General features: G+C 34.8%; 1 protein-coding gene across 11 annotated transcripts in view; it reads right to left on the bottom strand.

Moving 5' to 3' along the window:
- Window positions 1-22,342, bottom strand: part of Tlk (Tousled-like kinase) — a 298,447-nt gene that overhangs the window by 219,686 nt on the left and 56,419 nt on the right. For 2 of the 11 annotated variants that reach the window (XM_074175737.1, XM_074175739.1), the window contains exon 1: window positions 20,652-20,682. The exons of the other annotated variants lie outside the window; for them this stretch is intronic. In XM_074175737.1, the coding sequence (XP_074031838.1) occupies window positions 20,652-20,667 (16 nt within the window). In that variant the 5' untranslated portion in view covers window positions 20,668-20,682. Of the gene's footprint in view, window positions 1-20,651; window positions 20,683-22,342 lie in introns of those variants that run through there. 11 annotated transcript variants of the gene reach the window in all.

Genomic DNA, 22,342 nt, shown 5'->3' with positions numbered 1-22,342 from the left:
GCGGTCTTCCTCCAGAAGATTCTCACAAACTCATACATGAAATGCTATTCACAAATCATACGAACCCATTTATTCATTTTTGTTTCCTTTCACTGTTTTCAGTACGTCTATAGTCTAGATCTCCCAATTACAAAAATCAACAACAAACATAATTTCGCAATTTATCACAAACCAACCCACACAGAGACAACTTTTAATGACCATTCTAATCACCATCATCAACATGAATTAGCAGCTTACCATAGCAGGCCAATAACCAAATATACCTCCACATCAAAAATCTCACTAACACATACACAACACCCACACGTACAGGAAAATCATTAGATGAAAAAACTACTAACGAAACAACACATTAACATATATAGCATATAAGACTGGTAACTCTTGAGTAGACATATACTCCTTGAGTAGACATATAAATAACCATTCAAAAATGGGCAGATGAATCAAGGGTCTACAAACATGTGCTAATAACTGAAACATTCATATTTGTTTTTCTAGAATTAATATTGTAATTGTTTTTTCCAAAATATCGATGTTTTACCAGAAAATATTAATGATTAATGAAAGACATTGTAAAATAATTTCAAATGAAATTTATAGTCTGAAAATTGTATAATTATTGCCATCAATAGTTATTTGTTACATCTAAAAAAACAAATTGAAGGCTCTCCTTAGAACCATAAATGAAATGAAACATTTTTTCATCGACTTGAGCTGCTAGTAGAAATTTTCACTTCTTTCCTATCTGTTCATTTTTTTCAGATTTCTTCGAAATAAATGAATCCTGAATGCTGCAATTGATTGCAATATTTATAGCAACGCTGTAAGCCGTACTGAAACTACACCCATCCCATATTGGTTGATTCTGGAAGATGCACATTGACCCATGTGTCTTGGTTTTGATTTTCAAAAATAAAAAAAAAAATAATGTCGAATCACTCAGAAACAACTAGCCGTAATGAAGATTTCCTATTCTCGATATAAAACACCACTAATCAAGCACTACCCAGTATTTTAGATATTAGATAACGGATGTACGTATCTCTCAGAAACAGTGCGCAAAGTAACATAAAAAAATATCTACATTGTAATTTTTGGTGAAGGCGATTTTTGAAGTTATGGTGGACAAACCTGCTAGCGAGATACAAACTATTTATTTGATCTTCAATTAAATCATTATTGCAGTTTGAATTGAAAGGGGTAAATTTTTAGGAGTGAAAAATTTTGGAAAAAGGAGGAGTAGAAAGCCAATTCCTTTCGTGTCCAATAGACATAAAGCCACTAAAAATATGAGTGATGCGATAGCTCATTAAAATGACATGTAGAAAAATGGGTTTTGTTGATTTACAGCATACAAGAGATAGCTTTTGCAATTGGAAAATCAAGATAATTTGTATAATTGATGACTTGTTTATTTTGTCTCGTTTCCACTAGTTATTTTATTTTTACGACCAGTTTCGGGTTTTATCCCATAATACATTTAAAATCTAAAAACCTGGTTATATAGGGAGTTTGTGGGTAAGATGGATGAGGAGGTAATTGAATGAACAAGGGTGCCAACTAAAAAAATTCAACACCGGTAATTCCTATAGTCTCCAGTGTTGAATTATTATAGTTGGCACCCCTGTTTATTTAATAAACTCCCCATCCTACATACAAACTCCCTATATAACCACGTTTTTAGATTTCAAATGTATCAGTTAGTTAGGTTAGGAATCACACGTTAAAAGATAATACCTCGTTAATCCTTAGCTCGCACAAGTTTCGACTTCTGAGGGTTTTCGTTCGTAGGGGTGCGACAGCTGGTTAACGGAGAAACATATTTTAAACAGATGACTGTATAACTGTACTGACGAAAGGTAATACCTCGAAACCGCGGTATGCAGGTGGTCAACTTGAATAATTTCAGCAAGGTCCTGCTGCTAGATGAACGAGAAACATTTGCGAGACTAGCCTCTGTGAGGAATCTTTCATAAATGTCTGTCGGATATAATTCAATATCCAGCGTGGTATTAGCCGGGGGAGTAGTTGTTTTCCGACAGACGTTTACCAGACCCTACTGTGTAGGTAGTTGGGAGAGATTAATATTTCGAAATTTATTTCGAAATATTTATTTACTTATATCTACGTATGTATCTCTCCTCGATAGTTTTCACTTTTGATTTCTTATTGGTAATAAGGTAATAATCCTAATTGGTAGTGAACTTTTTTCTCTACAACAGAGGTTTCCAATCTTTATCGGTTTGCAGCTCCTTAAATAATAGGATTTTTCGCAACGCCCTTGATAAATCAGATATTTTTAAAATTTTTGACTTCCTTGAAAAATTGGATAATTTTCGGATGCGGATTGGGAAGAAAAAATGAAACACACGAAAATTGCCAAGTTCTTGGAATTTCGTCAGCAAAAATTGGACATTCCAAGAAAATTGCCGAATTGTTACTGCTCTACAACATTAGAAGAAACTCTCTTGTAGATAAAAATGCACTGAAAAGAATATATTTGCGAAGTTCTGAAGGCCAGTGTGCATTTCTCCATATATGTAACATATCAAAAATTCAGAACCACCGGACCTTTCATAAGTAAACGCGCCCTCTATTGAATTGACTATTGAACTATTGTAACCACATTAATCTTTTTCTTCTAACAAATCAATAGCCCTCGTATCCACCCCATATCCCACACACACGCACACAAATATAACTTCCCTAAAATACCCCTTTCGAAATCAACACGCCTAAAATTAGCAACGGAAAGCAGATCTTGGAAAAAGATAAATACCTACGAACGAAGCGACGGTAATAATAATAATCACTTATTATTATTCACCGCTCTCGTTTCGTTCTTAGGCGCGGTTTTGAACGGCCGTATAAAGTTGACAACTTTGAAAAAGGTGGCGTGACACATTTGCGGCTGCCCGCCTTTAAACCGTCGTGTCGCTGAAATGTAAAACTGGCGTCCCGTCGAGATCCATTGGCGCCGACGGAGGTATTTTATTTTGGGTTTTGAACATTTTTTAAAAAGCATCTCAGCAAAAGAAAGTTTAATGGTGGAATAAAATTAATTTGTAAACACGCTTTTATTAGCTTTACCTGTATGTATGTATGTTTGTTTGTTTGTAACTCTCAAGCTCAGGATCTGTATTTGACAGAATTATCGACATTACCTTCTTGATATAATTCGAACTCGCTTTACATGTATTTTTTCATTTGAAAAAAGTATTTTTTTTATTAACACACGCGCCTGCTGCCTTATTTATAATCTTCCTTGGTAGCTTATTTTCAGGCTCCCTCTCCGGAATCGGAAAATATCAATGGTCATTTTTCTAAACAATATACGGCTGATTGATCCCAAAGTTTAGATAAAATAAATATAGTTTAAAAAACTAAAAAACACGCTTTTAAAGAACATCGAACAAAGTAAAAAATAATTTTTTAAATAAGCTTAAAACAATAACGAACGAAAAATACTAGTATTATTGTGAAAAAAGCGTGGGCACTTTGTGCCATATTTTATGTATATCAAGCGCCCTTCGCTTTTTTCACAATAAAACTAGTATTTTTCGGTCGTTATTGTTTTGAGCTGATTTTAAAAAAATATTGGTAACTTTTTTAGTTCGATGTTCGTTAAAAGCGTGTTTTTTAGTTTTTTTAACTATATTTATTTTTGAAAATAAACATAGTATTCAGGGTGACTATCCGGGAACTGTGTCAATAGATATTGCGAAAAGTAAGTACAATTCCCAACCAATAACTTAGGACGTTTATTCCAAATGCGCGGAGGAGAAACGCCTCCAAAGAGATAAGCCTTGAATATTGAACTACAAAGTATTAACTAACACATAGCTAGCAACATTGGCAAAAATAAGGACGATTATCATCAATGACTTTCCTTCAAATTCCATAAACTTATGTAGGAAAAAGCCTGTGAAAAAGTAACGATTCTTTATTGCAAGAATGCGTTGATAGCCTCAAGGAACGAGTTGATCTGAATTCAGGTAAAATATTAGGTATTATTGACTAGGAAAAGTTTACTTACCAAAGACAAATTAATCATATGGTATTATCAAGGTGAATATTTACCTATAACTGACTATGTATAAAACTTCATGTTTAACGAATAAAAAGGTTGTTGGAAAGGTCTAATACACTCAATTATTAAATTTGCTCCTCAACAGATGATGAAGACTTATTTGTACATTTTCTTCGCCTTTTAGATACATTCTGATGCTCCATGAAGGCATTATTACAAATGTATTTGGTTTATCTGACAAAATGTTCATAAGGTAGTCTGAATTACCCAAAGTAAAATCCATGAGGGTAATCCATTACTTATATGGAAGTTAAGCATATTCTTCTGAAACCATATTACAAATACAGTCGAAAGCTGGTTGCACCTTGTCTTTTAATTAACAAAATATAAATAGTTAGCCATTTCATAAAAACACACGAAAAATAAATCAAAAGCACAGTATTCCGAAACTAAATCCAAAGAGGCAAACTCATCAATATCATTAAAGATAACAAATCATGGACAGATAGATCAGAAAAAACTCCAATGGCGATAGCCATACAGTCTTTCGGATTTTGAGCTAAGTGCCTGAGACTTTCAAGTTGGACATTTTGGGAATGTCGACTGATACGTCTACTTGGAAAAGGGCGTCATATTCGTACGCAATTGAATTTTAGGCAATCAGAAAACGATTTGATAATATTTTAAATTTGGTGATAGCCTGATGGAAGTTTATTTTCATTGTGAGTAAATATTATGGTTACATGGTGAAGAATTCCTTAATTTTTGCTATCATTGCCATCATCAAGGTAATTCTATTTATATCTTCATTCTAGTGGTAAATATGAGGTAAATACAGCGTAAACATTGTCTTCTTCCGGAAAGGTCGTAGACCTAATGTAACTCTAATTGAAAATGTTAATTCGGAAAGTAAAGTATACCTTCTGATGTTTATAGTGTGTCGAACAAATAGATTTTGAACTTCCTAACTTGACGCAAAAAGAAGCTCTCTCTAAATTTAAAGCTCGAACTCAACACCAAACAGATTGCTGGAATTTTTCTTTTCAATTTTGTACGCAAGGTGCTCCGCGAGGTAAGTATCCTAAACCTATTCATAGAAAATTATAATCATATGGAAAATAAGACCGCATCCCACCCAACTACATACGCCGCTGAGTCCCCCATTCAAGCCGAGGTAAATTGCATTCGGCACTCAACAGTAGAATCTACACACACTACTTGTAGTCACTCCGCACCAACATTGATCTTTTCCACATACACTGCTGAAATCTGGTTGTTTTAATAGTCCGGGAGCTTATGTAATACAACATTTTATTAACGGTTATATACCGAGTGCAACCCAAGTCGAGTCGGTTAAACTCTGTAACAGGGAAAATGGTTTAGTTTAACGGAAGTGATAATATGCCTAGCGTTTCCTAATATGACTGATAACCAGTCCGTGCAAAGTTTATTGTTTAATCATCTAAAAATGGAATTTTCAACAGGTGATAATAGACTGTATTGCCAAACATGCGCCAAACTAACTGACTGTTATAAGGAAACAAGTATAGCTGAGGCACCAGTGAATCTAATAATAACACTGATGAATTTCAAACAAGACTCAACCTCTGACGGAAGCAAAAAACTCTTTCGAAGGTTCGAAATAAATGAACATTTCAATCTAGCAGACACTATTATAATATGCATGCAGTCATTGTTCACTGTGGTTCTGGCGTTGAATTTGGTCATTATTACGCCTTGGTCAAAGACGAAACGGACTGGTTCAAGTTTGACGACAGTCATGTCACGAAGTGTTCTGGTGATGTATTGAATCTATTGGAGCCTTTGGAGACACCCTACATTTTATTTTATGAGAGAGAGGACATTGGCAGATCAATATCTTCAGACGATGTAGTGCTGCAGGTTTTTCCGGGGTTTCCTGCAGCTGAGAAAGCAAATGCGCCACTGGAATCAATGAAGTCGCTCCGGAGCGCCAATTAATTTTTATTGTTGTTTTTATATTTATCGTTGTTTCATAATTTCACAAATATGCCTAGAAAATTACAAGACATCAAAATTTTATCGATCGATGTCCATTACACAACGAAATTTCGCAATACCATACACAATGTTCGAATATATGTATAAACCGAGTACGTGAATGACTGAACTCGTATTTTTCAACAATAGGAATTCATTGTTAAAACCTATAGTGTCTTGAAATGAGATCGCAGATCCGGCACCCCACCTACTTGATGCAGCTAGCTGCATCACCAGTACGTAACGCATTCTTTCGATTTCGTTGAAATTCAGATTAAATTCGAATTAAAAATGTCTCATTATATGAAGAGTTTCGATTATGATCTTGAGATTTCTAGATATAATTGTTGTTGTTCAAGGTGGAGGAATTGTTCTTATTTTCGTGAGGTTACGTGAATCAGTGAAGTGTGTCAGTCAATTCGTTTTTCATTTCGGTGTCTTGTATTTGTTAATAGTATTGGTGAGTTTTATTCTAGTCATAATCATGATCATAATCTCAAATTAAACCCTATAATTTCTTCAGAATCATTTTTCCAAAATTTTAATATCTAGTCACAATCATATTTTGAATATTTGGAATACACTGACTCGTTACTAAGTAACAATCAATAACAATATTCATGATAATATACAACCGAGGAAACTACAGTTCTAGTGGAACACGTAAATGAAATTAAGTCTACCTTGTGAAGATTTGTAACTGTCATGAAATCATGAATAACATATTTGAATATATGATTCTATTGGTTCACTTTGATTAGGACAGTGACAGTGACTGAAATTGTGAGAATGATGCATAACTAGGCCCTGAGCATCAAGTACGAGTATGATTCAAGAATAATGACAGCTAGATGTTGATTTCATGGCTGTCACTTTTATTGCTGTTAGGAAGAACCGTTATATCGCCGTTTTGGTAGCCCAGCCTTCAATTGTTTCATCATTTTATCGGTTTGAAGGGGAATTAATCAGTGTAATGTTGATCTTATTGACTCATTTCACATATTTGATCAGTAATACATCAATAAGGAACTTGCAAATTTTGTTTACATCGTAAATGTGTTCTGCTATGATTACTATTAACTATTGCAAAATATGAGCAGTGAAATATCAATAGTCAGTTTATAAACAATATAAAAAGTTTCTTGCATTGAAAAACTAATTCAAACAAGCGTTTAAAGACGCGAACTGTCATGACGTCATACTGTATCAATCCGGGCGAACGCATAAGGTGCAGGCGTTGACTGCCGTTTAAATCTATTATTTAAGCAGCTGCAGCGAAACGCTTTTGTGTAAGATGTTATAAGGTCCTGTTTTTTTAATAGATTGGTATTATTAAGTTGTAAAGTTTCGTGATTTGTGTTTAACCTTGATTCTGCTTTGTTTGTGTGTTGTTGAATTTATAAATCTAACAAGAATTTTTTGCCCTTTTGTAAATCCGTCGTCGGTAATGTTTGCTCGAATTTACACAATTAATAGTAAATAATACTGATGTGTTAAATTCACTTAATACAGTAGAAACTACTGATTTGGACAAAGATATCACAATAAACTACAGAAACTTCGAACCAGCAAACGCAAACAGTTCAACATAAACGGAATGGCGACTGGCGAAATACAGTATGACGTCACATTCCGTGTTAGGAATCACACGTTAAAAGGAAAGACCTCGTTAATCCTTAGCTCGCACAAGTTTCGACTTCTGAGGGTTGTCGTTCGTAGGGGTGCGACAGCTGGTTAACGGAAAAACAGATTTTAAACAGATTTTTTTTTAACATCTAATGGCTGGGCGTTTTTGGTTACGTGACGAAATTGAAATTTTTAGTAAACTTTAATTGTTTCTATAGAACGAATAGTCCCTACAGATATAATACACTTGTGCCAGCGTTTTTTCCAGTTCTCGAAGCACTTCTGATATGCACTTTTTGGTATGCCCTTGAGCTCTCCCAGCGATTCGGTTTTTATCTCAATCTTCGCAAAACGCCGTCTTTTCATGGACCTCTTCAATCTTGAGAACAGGAATAAGTCGCGGGGGGTCAAATCTGGCGGTGGCAAAGGCATGATTATGGTGTTGTTTTGGGCCAAAAAAATTCGAACAAGCAATGACGAGTGAGCATGGCAAGAGCCATGAATTATTTTTCCACAATAGCGGACGTCCAGGGCGAGCGTCGTCATTCACATCTCGGCCTTCTGTAAAAAACTTGTATCACTTGTAAACATTTTTCTGACTCAGAGTACGATCACTGTATTTAATTCTTTTTGAGCATTCAATTCCATTTTTTACAAAAAAATTTACGCAAATTATTTGATCCATTTTTTTCGATACCTTGTTTTTGCATGTTCGCCCAACACGCAAAACACTTTTGTAACTTGTATGCCTCTCACCAACAAACTAAAGATGCTAACCTGCGGAAACTGTGGACATATGTTCGAGACGAGTGTACCAACATAAAAAAAATTGCTGATCGAATGTAAGTAGCCCGCGAAATTTCAACAGTCCTCGTACAGATTTTCGTACATTACGACCTGAATAGTAGCAATGGTTCCTGGACTATATCGCGAAACCTCTTCATTGTATTCTGCGCTTTGACGTCGTCGGTCGGTCGCGATGCCTGACTGTTTGCTCGCGTATTCACTCCCGACCAGCATCACCTAGAACTACTCGGAGGCAGTGAAACGAAATTGCTTCCTCATTATTTACTGATATACGAGGACCGAGCAATAATATCCGCTCTGATATGTTATATCGAGCTTCCATTGAAAGTTTGTGATGAAGGAGTGGAAACATCAAAAAATTATTTGTAGAAATGTTTCAGATGTCAATGGGTTGAATTTTTTGAAATATTTTCAAAAAATAGGGTACCCTGCAGAAGCGAGGCATATCGAAATTAGGTTATTTAATGACATGTCATGAATTGTTTCCCAAATTCTGATCGATAGAAAAGTGAAAAATGAAGGATTATATGGGTATATACCGAGCAGTTCAGAAGTTATGCCAATAATAATAATTTATTCCCCATTTTATTGACAACTCAGTTGGATATCATGGTAAATCGAAACCAGAACACGATTATTTCAATAGAACACCCCATATTTTATTTTACATTTCATTATATTTAATTTTTTCTCGAAGAAAACTTTCTAGAAATACCTATAACATTGTATTGTATTGTATTGTATCAGTAGATATATTGATAGTGCTCCGACAGTTATGCTTGGAAACAAAACAAATTTGAAGACTCTATCGGGGAGAGATACTTACGTATAAGCAAATGAATATTCGAAACATTCATCCCTGATGGAAAACAATTACTTCCCCAGCTAATACAACGCTGGACATTGAATTATATCCAAAGACATTCACGCAAGCTACCTCACAGAGGACTGTCTCGCATTCTCGTTCATCCAGCAGCAGGACATTGCTGAAATTATTCAAGTAGATCACCTCTAGACCGCGGTTTCGAAGTATTACCTCCCGTCAGTACAGAAAATATCCTACCTAGACAGAAAAGTGTCTGGGACTAAACTAGGCTCCGCTACATACATGAAACCTTCGTCTCAGAGAGAGATTGTTAACTAGTAACAACTCCATCTCGTGAACAAAGCCCCAAGCGGGGAAGAAACATTCCATGTACCAATATTCTAACAGAAATCAACGTATGCCAAATTTTTGCAATAAAAATCGAGCCTGACACGTTGGCAGTGCCAAATTCTTGTTACAGTTCCCTTACTCGTTTCTTGGTTTTCTATAGAAATTCTGCTTTAGAGGATTACCAGATTTATTTTAGATCAACTTAGTTACACCGGGTGTGTGTGTGCGTGCAAGCGCGCACGCCTATGTGTGTGTAAATATAACTATCCAATTATAAAGGCAAAACGAAATTTATACAGTTTTTGTTATTTGAAATGGAAAAGGAACTCAGACTGTAAATTGATTTTTTGCATTCAGAGCAACAAAAATGACTACTGTTCAGCGTTTGTTTGAAGGTGATTGACAATGTTTCATGATGAATTTAATTAGTTCGGTACTTCCATTGTCGAATATTATGTAAAATGATTTGAAATCCCTAAAAGAACCAATACAAATATTAAGCAAAAAACCCTGAAATGAAATTACAGTGAAATAAAATACAAGTAAAACATAGGACAATTAAACAAAAATTTAATAAATAAAAATAATTAAGGTTACTTCACGACGTTTCGATGATTACATCACCCGAAGACGATTGTGGGTACTAACAATCGAAACGCCGTGAATCTCGGCTTGGAATCTCTCTTATTTTTTTTTGTTTGTTTAATTGAACTATTTTTCACTTGTATTTTATTTCACTATAATTTCATGTCAGGGTTTTTTTACTTAATATAATTGTTATTTTCAGCTATTCTTTTCAATATTTCATTTGTATTGGTTTTTTTAGGGATTTCAAATCATTTTATATAATATTAGACAATGGAAGTCTGAACTAATGAAACTACTGTTTCAGTATATTCGAAATTTAGTATAAATATTAGTACATGGAATCAATCATCATAGACTCAACAGGTATTAGTTATCTAATGCATAGTTTTGTATAAAGAGGAACATTTAACAAAATTGGTTTCTTTCCACGGGAATAAGAATTTATCTTTCTAAGGGGATAATTATGAACAGCAACTCACACAAAGAAAATTCACGTATATGGGACAAGAACAACAATAACATTTTTTGGGAAAAATTAAATTTGATTAGAATATTAAAAATCGCTTTTTTAATCAGATTCTACCTTTTCAATGAATTGCCAAAAGTTATGTAAAAGTCAAAAAAAAGGTAACAAAAATAAAACTGGAAAAAAAATCTCTTTAAAATTGTTTTGTTTCCTCAAAATTTAATGTGTTGAGGATCCATGTTTTGTGATCTTCAAACGAAAATAAACAATCAAATTCAAACAGCATCACAAAAACAATCACCAAGTTAACAATTATTGACCACCGACATCTTTCACAACTAACGTTATACTTCATATTCTCGGACTATCTGAAAAGATAAGACTAATTTCAAATGAGTATGATGTTAGGTTAGGTTAGGAATCACACGTTAAAAGGTAAGACCTCGTTAATCCTTAGCTCGCACAAGTTTCTACTTCTGAGGGTTGTCGTTCGTAGGGGTGCGACAGCTGGTTAACGGAAAAACAGATTTTAAACAGATTTTTTAAACAGATGTTAGAACTTCTCATACACAAAACAACGAATACATTGAGGTCAATTTATTTATACACACAAAATCCAAAAACCTTGTTCTTGTGGTAAAAGTTATATTGGTGAAACTTCAAGACCATCAGAAGTGCGTGAAAATGAACATCGAGAAAACATCAGAAATAGACAATTATTAACAGAATCGAAATTGTCAAAAGACATTTTGAAATCAGATGATGAACATCGAGTTGAATAGTGACGAAAAAGACTGCCACTGAACCCCACTTTAGGATACGTAAACTTGGAAAATCAGCGTATATTCTATATCTGAAGAGAACTGTATTTCCAACAACTCCTTAGAAATGCACAAAAATGCGAATTTGCAACAGAAAATTGTACTACATCGAATGTTCTACATGTCAACAACATTGACATATTTCACATTTCAAAATTTCTTTCACATCTGTCGAAGAAGTTAGGAAATAAAGCGAATCAACGAAAAAAAAACTACGAATATCCTAAGATTTTTCCAAGCTCATTGTAGATACTGAAATTTCAGGATGTGTATCTCTATAATTTCTTAGCTCTTTTTTTGATGATCAAAATCATACTTATGAATAGAACGTTTTTCTTTGTGATGAATACTTTGAATATACGAAAGTATCGGGGTAAACTAAAAAGTTTGCCCTTCCTACAAGTATAAAGTTCTCCACTACAATTTTTATATTTTTTCAGATTGTGGAAGGTGAAAATATCCAAAGAAACTTGATAGAAACTCAGACTTCCCCCACAAAAATAACTTTCGTTCAACACTTGAGCAAAAATTATTTCAGATAAAACAGATGATCTTCATCAAAGATAATTGTGCTGGTGCACCCACCCCCTCAGAACCACATTCTGGAACCGCTCCTGCACTTAACAATTGTTGAACGTGTTATAAATAAATTAGTATATTTTGCCAGAGGAAAAGTACTCTTCAAATACACAAACTGGGATTTTATCCAGCACTGTGCTAGTAATCGCACGTTAAAAAATGAGACCTAGTTGATTAACAGAAGAGACCTTGTTCAATGCATTTTTTAACCAACTGAGAGGTAATACTCAAAAATTAATATTTCTTGTAATGAAATTGTTAAAAAGGGTATTTTTTCACTCACAGACCATGACCACGGGTACCAGTTACCAGGATAACACTGAAGAATGTGACGTTAAACATTTTTTACGTAATTTGTTTAAAATTATGAATGTTCGCCATGAAATTTTAATAGAGTGCGACATTACATCAACAGAAAAAACTCACAATGAAAATATAATTCCATCGGCACTTGGCAACATTATTTCACCTTTGTCTGACACATAACACGTGATTTTAAAAACGAATCAACAGATATGTAATTTCAAAAATGACACATTCACATTCCTGGCAAACACTGTTAGAAAAATATCATGTTCCAATATTAATTCTTATAACGAATCGTACCTGAAAACCGAGGTTTCAGTTGGCACTGAAACGTGGGAGGTTGGCATTATTGATTACATTTAAGAATGCTGACGTAAATTGAAAATACATAATTTGCTGCAGAATTTGCCGATTTGATCATCAAACTGCACGAATACTAGCGATGATGATGCGTGGGAGTGCCAAATCGTCGACAAGACAAAATGGCCGAAGTTACTTCGACGTACGAGGAGAAATGAAAAATCGAGGCAGGCATTTGAGTTAGTGAACTTTTCGGAATGCAGCGTCAAAAATATCACTTTCTTAGTTACCCACAATGGCTAACTGATCAATGCGAAAAAAACTGAGAATGTGCTTTGTGAACTAAGAGAATGTAGAACGTGTTATTCTTGTGAATACTGCTGCTCCTTTCAATTCATAATATCGATATGATGAAGTCAAGGTTAATTCTTTATTCTAAATGTGATGAACACCGGATGTCTACACCCGTGACAATATTAATAGCCTCTCTAGACGATGTCAAATTATCGCTACTAACTATCCATTATCACCAATGATATATCGATGCGCTAATTCAAATATCAAATTATAACTACACTATTTCACTCGTTTACTAATAGCTTTCCTGGCTTTTCTGCACTAGTCATCGAATGTGTCTGGATGCCAGTGACGGATCGGTCGCTTGATCACCTAGTTTCTCCATGTGCGTATCAATATAAATTTTATATGATAAAAATAATACACTCCTGGAATTTCAACACCATACTGTTCTAAACAACAATCAGTCTGTTGATTTATCTGAAGTGATCAATATCGATATGAATGACCTCAATAAAAAATAAATGAATGTTAAATTTCAAATCAAATGTCGGTTATAGAAATCTCTGGTGTTAGAAGAAAAAACTTCTTATAGCTAATTCTTAATTTGAAAAAAAATGACGAATTGTACGTTGTGGAGCTTGCAATAAAAGTGTAGTTGGGTTCTAAGTCTGTTTTTCTTGTAAGATCATTCTCCTGAGAAGTTTGGTGGGACTTTATCCCAATTGTTTGATAAAATTACTCCAAATCTCCATAAAAAGGTGGAGAGATATTTCATCTGCTGATAAATATGACCTTCTATGCCTTGATTTACTATTTTTATCCAGCCAAGGTCCAGTCGAGGTTCAAATATATACAAAAAGAGAGAGAAAGGTAGTCTGTGCTGACTAGTTGAAAACAAAGCCCTTAAGTTATTTGGGATAGCAGCAAAAGCGCAAACGTACTTTTATATACACTATATTTTCGATTTTTCAATGGCTATCGTCATCTTCAGGAAGCTACGAAATGATTTTTTAAAATAACATTGGAAATGTTGAATTGAGTAGATGAGGAGGTTAAACTGACAATGTTAGTGAGGATGGTCTCTATTTGTTGAAATATGAAAGTGATGCACTGGTTGGAACCTTTGGTGTAGTAATGAATATTACTGAAGTGCTATCTCAACACCAAACCGTTATTTTAAAACCTCGACACGTGTATCGATCACTAAGTGATCATCTTCAAGAGGAAGATTAAAGTAACTCTTAGATTAAAGTAACTCTTAGTTTAATCTTCCTCTTGAAGATGATCACTGGCTGATTCAAACACGTGTCGAGGTGGTGAAAAATAACGGTTTGGTGTTGGGATAGAATTCCAGTTATATTCGAAATATTGAAGTTTTATAAATGTTTTTTGTGAAACTGTAAAGCACATGAAATATTTATAGCAACTTGAAAACGACCTAGAACTTTGATATTAATATAAAAAACTACATTTTTCATTGCAATGATATGATTTCAATATTTCATTTATAGAGCAAAAGGGTTATCTATTTCAGGTTAGGAACTGTAGTAGATCATGTCAATTGTCATTTAAAATTTAGAAAATCAGATATTTTTTTTTTATTTTTTACCTAGGGAAGAAAAAAACAAAAATCAAAAATTGATGTTTGTACTATTTACTCGATTCTGATACCACGGTTTTTTTTGTATTGGCTTATATCGCACCCAGAAAAGTAATTTTTCCGACTCAAGAAAATCGATTTTCTTGATTCAATTAGCAGGTGTCCTATTTCCTGGAAAATGTTTTTCTCAAATGTATTAACATCAGTCTCCTATCAAGGTTAATTCGCAAGTGATTGATCTACCTTCTTCTTTTTCAGTGCGGTCATTCTTGCCCCCCATATATGAGCTGCAGTCCTCGTGGTTCTGGTTACCTTTCAGTGGAAGAGCTTCATGAAGCAAGAGCCGAAACGACCCCTCTACGAAACCCTTCATCACTTGAAAGGATCGATTGCAGATTGAGAAATGGTTCTGATACAGATTCTGTGAAACATGTTCTTCATTACGAATCAGTAGACAGTTATTCTGAAAATCTTGCAAAGAGAAATGGATTAGATGATTTAGGAAACACTTGCTACATGAATAGCATTTTACAAGTGTTGTTCATGACGAAGAAATTCAAGAACTAGTTTTTAACGATGAACGAGAACGAGAATGTTTCCTACTTATTCACCAAGCTCAATGTATCATCTCTCCCACCAAGCGATTTCCTGGGGTCTTTGAAGTCGACTAGATACTCGTTAGGACAACAAGAGGATTGTTCCGAATTCTTGGGGTTCTTGTTGAATACTCTTCGTGAACAAGAAAATGGCAGAATCAATACTCCTGACCACTCTGGATTGAATGATTCCGTACAGTCTATCTCGTCTTGTGTTTGTAAATCTTTTGCTGGAAAAATCCTCACTTGATTACTTTGTAGTAAATGTTCAAGAGGTAGCAAAAACGTATGTGATTTTCTGTAACAACTAGCGTTTCCTAATATGACTAATAGCCAGTCCGTGCAAAGCTTATTGTTAAATCATCCCAAACTGGAACTTTTAACGGGTGATGACCAACTGTATTGTCAAACATGCGCCAAACTGACTGACTATTACAAGAAAACAAGTACATATAGCTGGAGGCACCAGTCAATCTTATAATAACACTGATGATCGTCAAACATGACTCAACCTCTGACGGAAGCACCAAACTCTTACGAAGGTTCGAACTAGATGAACACTTCAATCTAGCAGAACACTATTATAATCTTCATGCAGTCATTGTTCACTGTGGTTCTAACGTTGAATCTGGTCATTACTACGCATTGGTCAAAGACGAAACGGACTGGTTTGAGTTTGACGATAGTCGTGTCACTAAAAGTGTTCTGGCGATGTCTTGAATTCATTGAAGCCTCTGGAGACACCCTACATTTTGTTTTACTAAAGAGAGGACATTGTGTGGTGCTACAGGTTTTTCCGGGTTTTCCTGCAGCTGAAAAAGCAAATGCGCCACTGGAATCAATGAAGTCGCCCCGGAGCGCCAATTAACTTTTGTTGTTTCATAATTTCATTAGTTGTATTACTTTCTTCTTTGATAAAAAAAGTATTCCTTAGCAATTTACATCCATAAACATACAATATGGAATGTAACTATTCTCTTCTATATCAAATACAAATTCTCCTGCATGTTGATATGCATCATAATTTGATAGGAAGATAGGAATTCTATTCTCAATTTTTTCTATTATACATTTTATCTTAATGCTCTTCTTTAAACAATGATGTGTTGCAGAACAAATGGGATATACGAGTTTACAAGAACATCATATCTGTTTCTGTTTAAAATATGTTTTTTCGTTAACCAGCTGCTGCACCCGTACGAACTACAGCCCTCAGAAGTCAAAACTGTGCGAGCTAAGGATTAACGAGGTCGTACCTTTTAACGTGATTCCTAACAAAAAAATATCAATAAATTCGATGTTTCTAGTCATTTCCTTGAATTCTCATTAGCTCTCATAAGTTATAAATAGTAAAATATAGTATAGCAAATTGAAAATAATTCCTGTTATATTACAAATATTGCATACCATTTATCAAAAAATGTATTTCTGTAACCGGAAACATTATAACTAAGAATGAAAAAAGGCAGCAAAGAACAATGAAAAAATAATATTGGTTCCAAAATGACTGTGTTCATTCCAAAGAGAAGAAATTGAAATTCACATCCCCACTAATTCTCGTTTCCACCCGGTATGTGCGGAGTGGGATTAGAACCGGCAATATTCACACGAGTCAACTCCGGTGTATCTCTGGAGAGCAAACTACGTATTTTGTGTATGAGTGTACCGAGCTCATGCTATCGATTATATTCTTCGTCCCGACAAAGTACGTTTTCAAGAACGAAACAATTGAAAACAAGGCGTGGTCCTTCAGTGTTTATAAAATTACGGTAGGTACTCATCAAATCGCATTTCTGAGTTGAAAAATTAATAGCTGTCCATGTTAATAATTTTCAGTTTATTGATCAAAAATTAATGAATAATGTGATGGTCATTCTTCAACTTCATGTATTATTTTGCTGAAAAAGGTGTGGTAAGGCTACGGTTACACTGGATGCGAATTCTGACGTAAACAGATCTGACCAACCGCCAGAAGAATCAAACTAAGCAGTGGCAATGAGAGTATTCACTCTAGATGCAACTGCTACTTGAGAACAGGCACGAACACGTCAGAACTTTTCCACCGTTCAAACTAGTTCTGACGGAAAGCCACGTACATTTCGACTCCGTGGACAAAACCTTTTGTGGCTCCTGCTTTTTGCGTTTTTGTTGCGTTTGGGACATGGACATTGCGTTATCATGTTCATTGAGAAGTTGATTAGTCTTCGTTTTCGATAATAAATGTTTGTGGGATATGACAATTAATATTTACCACAACAGAGACATTTCGGATTGGTACACAGATCTTTGAACAACATTCGGTACTCTCTTCATTCCTTTCTTGTAGCAAATAGTTTGTGTAGACTGCCACCTTCCATGATTAATAACTTAAGCAATATCGTCACTACTGTCGTACATTAAGACCGAAACGCGGAGACGTACTGATATTCAGAATTCGCAGATTAACCACTGTGTTCTGAAGAACACGATGTATTCAGACTACTGTGGGTTCGTCAGAATTCGCATCCAGTGTAACCGTCCCCTAAGGAAACTCTCAAAAACACATTTTTTCTTGTTTCAACGAAATTATTCAGTTACGAAATTATGCATTCCATAATGCAAACAATGAAACTAAAGTGTTTCAATTGTTAGGGCCAAAAAAATTATGCAAAAGTTCTCTCTTCAATGATATTATTCAACATTACATTACTAGTTGTTTCAAGAGTACTGTAATAACAGCCAATGGTAATGAATTATTCTGTTTTTATAATATTTCATGAATTATTTAAATTACAAATTTCATTCAGTAGTTTAAAATAATAGATTCTTCACAGAATTAATTCCTGCATATGCTTTTGGCGATACGACTGCTGAAATCGATTTTAAATTATTGTAACGGGCACACTTGCAGACCGGTTTCGGGCTATTTGGCCTCTCGTCAGTGCAAAGTAGTGTCCTACATCAACACGAAGTCGATGACTTCCTATAATTAAAAATCAATTTCTTTCAGAGTATCATACCTCGAACAAAGCTGAAGTGAACGATAAGCAACATATCTGCCATCACCCCGTATGCCTGTACACGAGGTACTTACCACCCACACTACTACTATACTATAGGTGAAATTCATTTCCTTATACGAGGATTAGGAACATTTGGATATGCGTTTGGTTATTACCTCGTCTACAGGCTGAGGGAGCGACGGCAGATATGTTGCTTATCGATCGCTTCAGCTTTGTTCGAGGTATGATAGTCTGAAAGAATTTGATTTTTCATAACGGAAAATCGTCGACTTCATGTTAATGTAGGACACTATCTTGCACTAACGAGAGGCCAAATAGCCCGAAACCGGTCTGCAAGTGTGCCCGTTCCAATATTGGATCTCGATTCCGGCAGTTGTATGGCCAGAAGCAGGAATTTCTTCTGTGAAGAATCCTGCCCTGGCACCTGTCGGATATGTTCCAAAGCCCTTCGTGGTATTAGCCAGGGAAGTAGTTGTTTTCTAATAGATGTCAGTCCTTAAACCTACGGTGTAGGTTAGGAAAGACTAGCCTGAACGAATTGTTCTTTTAGATAATTTGATTTAAAGCCAGTCTTCAAGTATGCTCAATTACTCTAGATGATATTTCATTTACTAAAGTTGGTAGAGTCATATATTTCGCAAGTAAAAATACCTAAAGATTATAATAATGGGTATATATAGATATAAGGTATCATAAAAGGTAAAACTGGAACCTCTGGCATAGAATAAATCCAAAACAATAACTTCTCTAAAACACCAGAAATGCAATACCATTCCCAACACGTGTTTCAGCAACCAAATTGGCGTCTTCAAAACACCAGAAATGCAATACTATTCTCGACGCGCGTTTCACGCATCTTCAGGTAATGAAAACAGTTTCCTTCATCTCCTGAAAACGACAACATGGTGGGCGAAACGTGTGTCTAGAATAGTTTAGCATTTATATAGTTTGGGAAAAGTGCTTGTTTCGGATAAGGTCCAATTTTACCTATTTTAGTTGAGCAAAATTCCATAGTCTATTCCATAGTTTTCCAATATTTTTCTTTCACTCAAGTTGGTAGAAAAAATTATTTTACAACTATAAAAGTGCCCGAACTGTGTCAATAGATATAGGCCCTGATGAATTAAAAAATCACTAATTTTAGTTAAGCTAAATAGTAGTTATAAAAATCGTAATTTGGAATCTATTATTGTTACTATTATTATCTGTTTTCGTCAGTATGGCAAAAATAGTGTAGACGACTTGTACATTTTATACAAATTTTGGTAAAATTTCTTATCATTTAGAGTGAGAACTGGTCAAAAGTCTAAACTAAAACGTCATTGTTTTCAAAAATACAAAGTTTTGCTAGGCAACACATTACAGTATCACATTCCATAATGTTCGATTTACCGGCCGCAAATGTGTAAAAGGTAAGTTGATTCACTGAATAGAATGAAATTGATTGAAATTGATGAAATCCTAAGATATCCTAAGATATTAGACTTCTAGGTGCTTTTGATACCCTCAAAATGGCAAAATGTGACACAAAAAATATGAACAGTTACAAGAATCTTGATTTCAAACAATCGTCAGTTCACTTTTTGCTTAAATTATGTTTTCTGAAATCATACAGAGTAATTCAAATGTTGTCGGAACATAATTAAAGCAAAAGTAATTATAAATAATCAAGATTTAATCAGGAATGTACATTATATATTCAGTTAACTAGTTTAGTGATCAATAATATTTCTGAAAAAAGGTTGGTTGGCTAACAGGATCAATTTTTTCTTTAATTAAATTCTTCCTCAGGGCTCGAAAAGTAGTTTTTTTCGTGTTGATGATATTACTATTTTGAAAAAACATTGCAACAACAAAATTCTAATATGCCTGATGGTTTTTGAAATAGTAATATTATCAACACGAAAAAACTACTTTTGGAGCCCTGAAAAAGAATTTAATTGAATTCGAAACGTCAGCAAGAATGCAATTAGTTTTTTAAGAAAAAAATGATCCTGTTACCCAATCAACCTTTTTTTCAGTAATTTATATATATTATCAAAAAAATCTAAAACGTGTCTGGAAGTGAAATGAGCAGAAAGGAAATGGGATTCCAGAAAATCAAATAATGAATCAGTGCAAAAAAATTGACGACTTTAACAGAGAAAGAAACGTATTTTTGCGAGTATTTCATATGTGTTGAAGGTTTTGCTTTGAGCATAGACGCACTTGAGGGTTAGCTCTGTAAAACCTCAACACCTTACTTTTATAAAGTTTACCTTGAGGTAGATTCTTGAACCGCCTCAAACTAACAATTCTCTTACGGAAATTACAATACAACGAAAGCAATATATCACGCTTGACATTGATACGCTATGCAACCAAGCACGATTATTACAAATTGACGATTTCTCTTCGCCATATTCCACTCCATCGCCATTCATCAATTACTCCAAATAGGAAAACTCACCTCTGGCATATAGCATCTTCCTCCTCGGTTCAGCCAGAGGAAGGTTTTTCTCGAAACGTCGACACCGAAAAAATGGCGCCCGTCTATGACCGCGTCACATTATACGACTCGGGAAAACTGCAAAAACAGCTTTTAATTTTAATCAAACCACATAAAAATACGAACAAGGACACGACAGAGTAAAGCACGGTAACTTTCCGCAAGGCAAAGAGCGGCGTTGCCGCGTCGCCGAAAGGAAATTCTCCGTGTCAATTTCGTTTGCGGGGAGGCGAAACGAGATTACGAGGGGTAGAGAATATGTTGTCATTTGGGAAATTATCTTGTTTTATTTGGATGTTATATCTTCGAAAATCATGGAAATAACAGATTTGGTGAAGACGCATATACGGAGTACGCCAAAAGATCTGAAGCGAGTAAAAACTATATCAAAATTTTTTTCTAACGAGTCGATTTTCAATTTCAATTTTCATTTGTGCGTGTAATTGGCAACCCCAACATTAAAAATATAAATGGCAAAGTACCCTTTTTAACAATTCGAATGATGTTTTACACTATATATAACAAAAAAATGGTAAAATCAGATTTAATAACAGATATATTTATCAAAATATATAGAGAATTTGTGAAAACAACAAATTATATTTGAACTTTTAAAAAAATAACACAACAAAAAATCATTAAATCAAATTAAATGTTCAAATTGCTATCCACACAATGCCCTAATATATAAAAAATCTTGTTGAACTCCATCTACTATTTTAGGGGTAATCAAGCAAATTTCTTGACGATATTGTTTCTCTGTTGCCTCAATAGTTTCCGGACTATGTATATGAATTTCCCATATAATCACACAGAGAAAATATTCCAACAGTGTTTAATTTAGTGATCTTGCTGGCCATTAAATAGGCCATTAACCGAAAAATAATGATTCGTGGTATTCGCGAACGGGACTTACGTGGACTATTGAAAATAAGGTGAGCTACGTGCATTCGGTTAGGGACATTTTTTTTATGTTGGTACACTCGTCTCGATCTATGTTCACAGTTTCAGTTGCTTAGCATGTTTAATTTATTAGTGAGAGGCATACAAGTTAGAAGTGTTTCGTGTGTTCGGCGATTTTCTGCTATCGAAAAAAAAATCGAATAATTAAGTGCTCAAAAACATTTGAAATGTTAACAGTGGCATACGGTGATTGTACTCTGAGTGAGAAAAATGTTTAAAGTGGTACAAGCTTTCCACAGAAAGTCGAGAAGATGTGAATGACGACGCTCGCCCTGGGCGCCCCAACAAGCGATGAAGATATCGAGAAAGTGAAGGAAATTGTCATGGAGAATCTTCGAATCACTATAAGAGAAATTGCTAAGGATATCGGCATATCAGTTGGCTCACGCCATGCAATTTTTTTCGTGAAGTTCGTTCCAAAATTGCTGAATTTTGACTAAAAAACCATCGCATGAGCATCGCTCAGGAATTGTTGAATGTCGTCAACGGCGAAACAGATTTGCTCAAAAGGGGCATAACTGGTGACGAATCATGCGTATATGGTTATGACATCGGAACCGAAGTCCAATCGTCCAAATGGAGGAGCCCAGAAGAGCCAATACCAAAAAAGCACGCCAAATTCGATCAAATGTCAAGATTTTGCTCACTGTTTTTTTGAAGCAAGGCATATCTAGTATCTTCCAACTGGA

Source organism: Leptinotarsa decemlineata, unplaced genomic scaffold, assembly GCF_025532065.1.
Source record: "Leptinotarsa decemlineata unplaced genomic scaffold, Ldec_3_MD MMD2_tig00001064_RagTag_RagTag, whole genome shotgun sequence".
Lineage (NCBI taxonomy): Eukaryota > Metazoa > Arthropoda > Insecta > Coleoptera > Chrysomelidae > Leptinotarsa > Leptinotarsa decemlineata.
The sequence above is the reverse complement of the archived record's forward strand: the minus strand, read 5'-3'. Positions and strand labels throughout refer to the sequence as shown.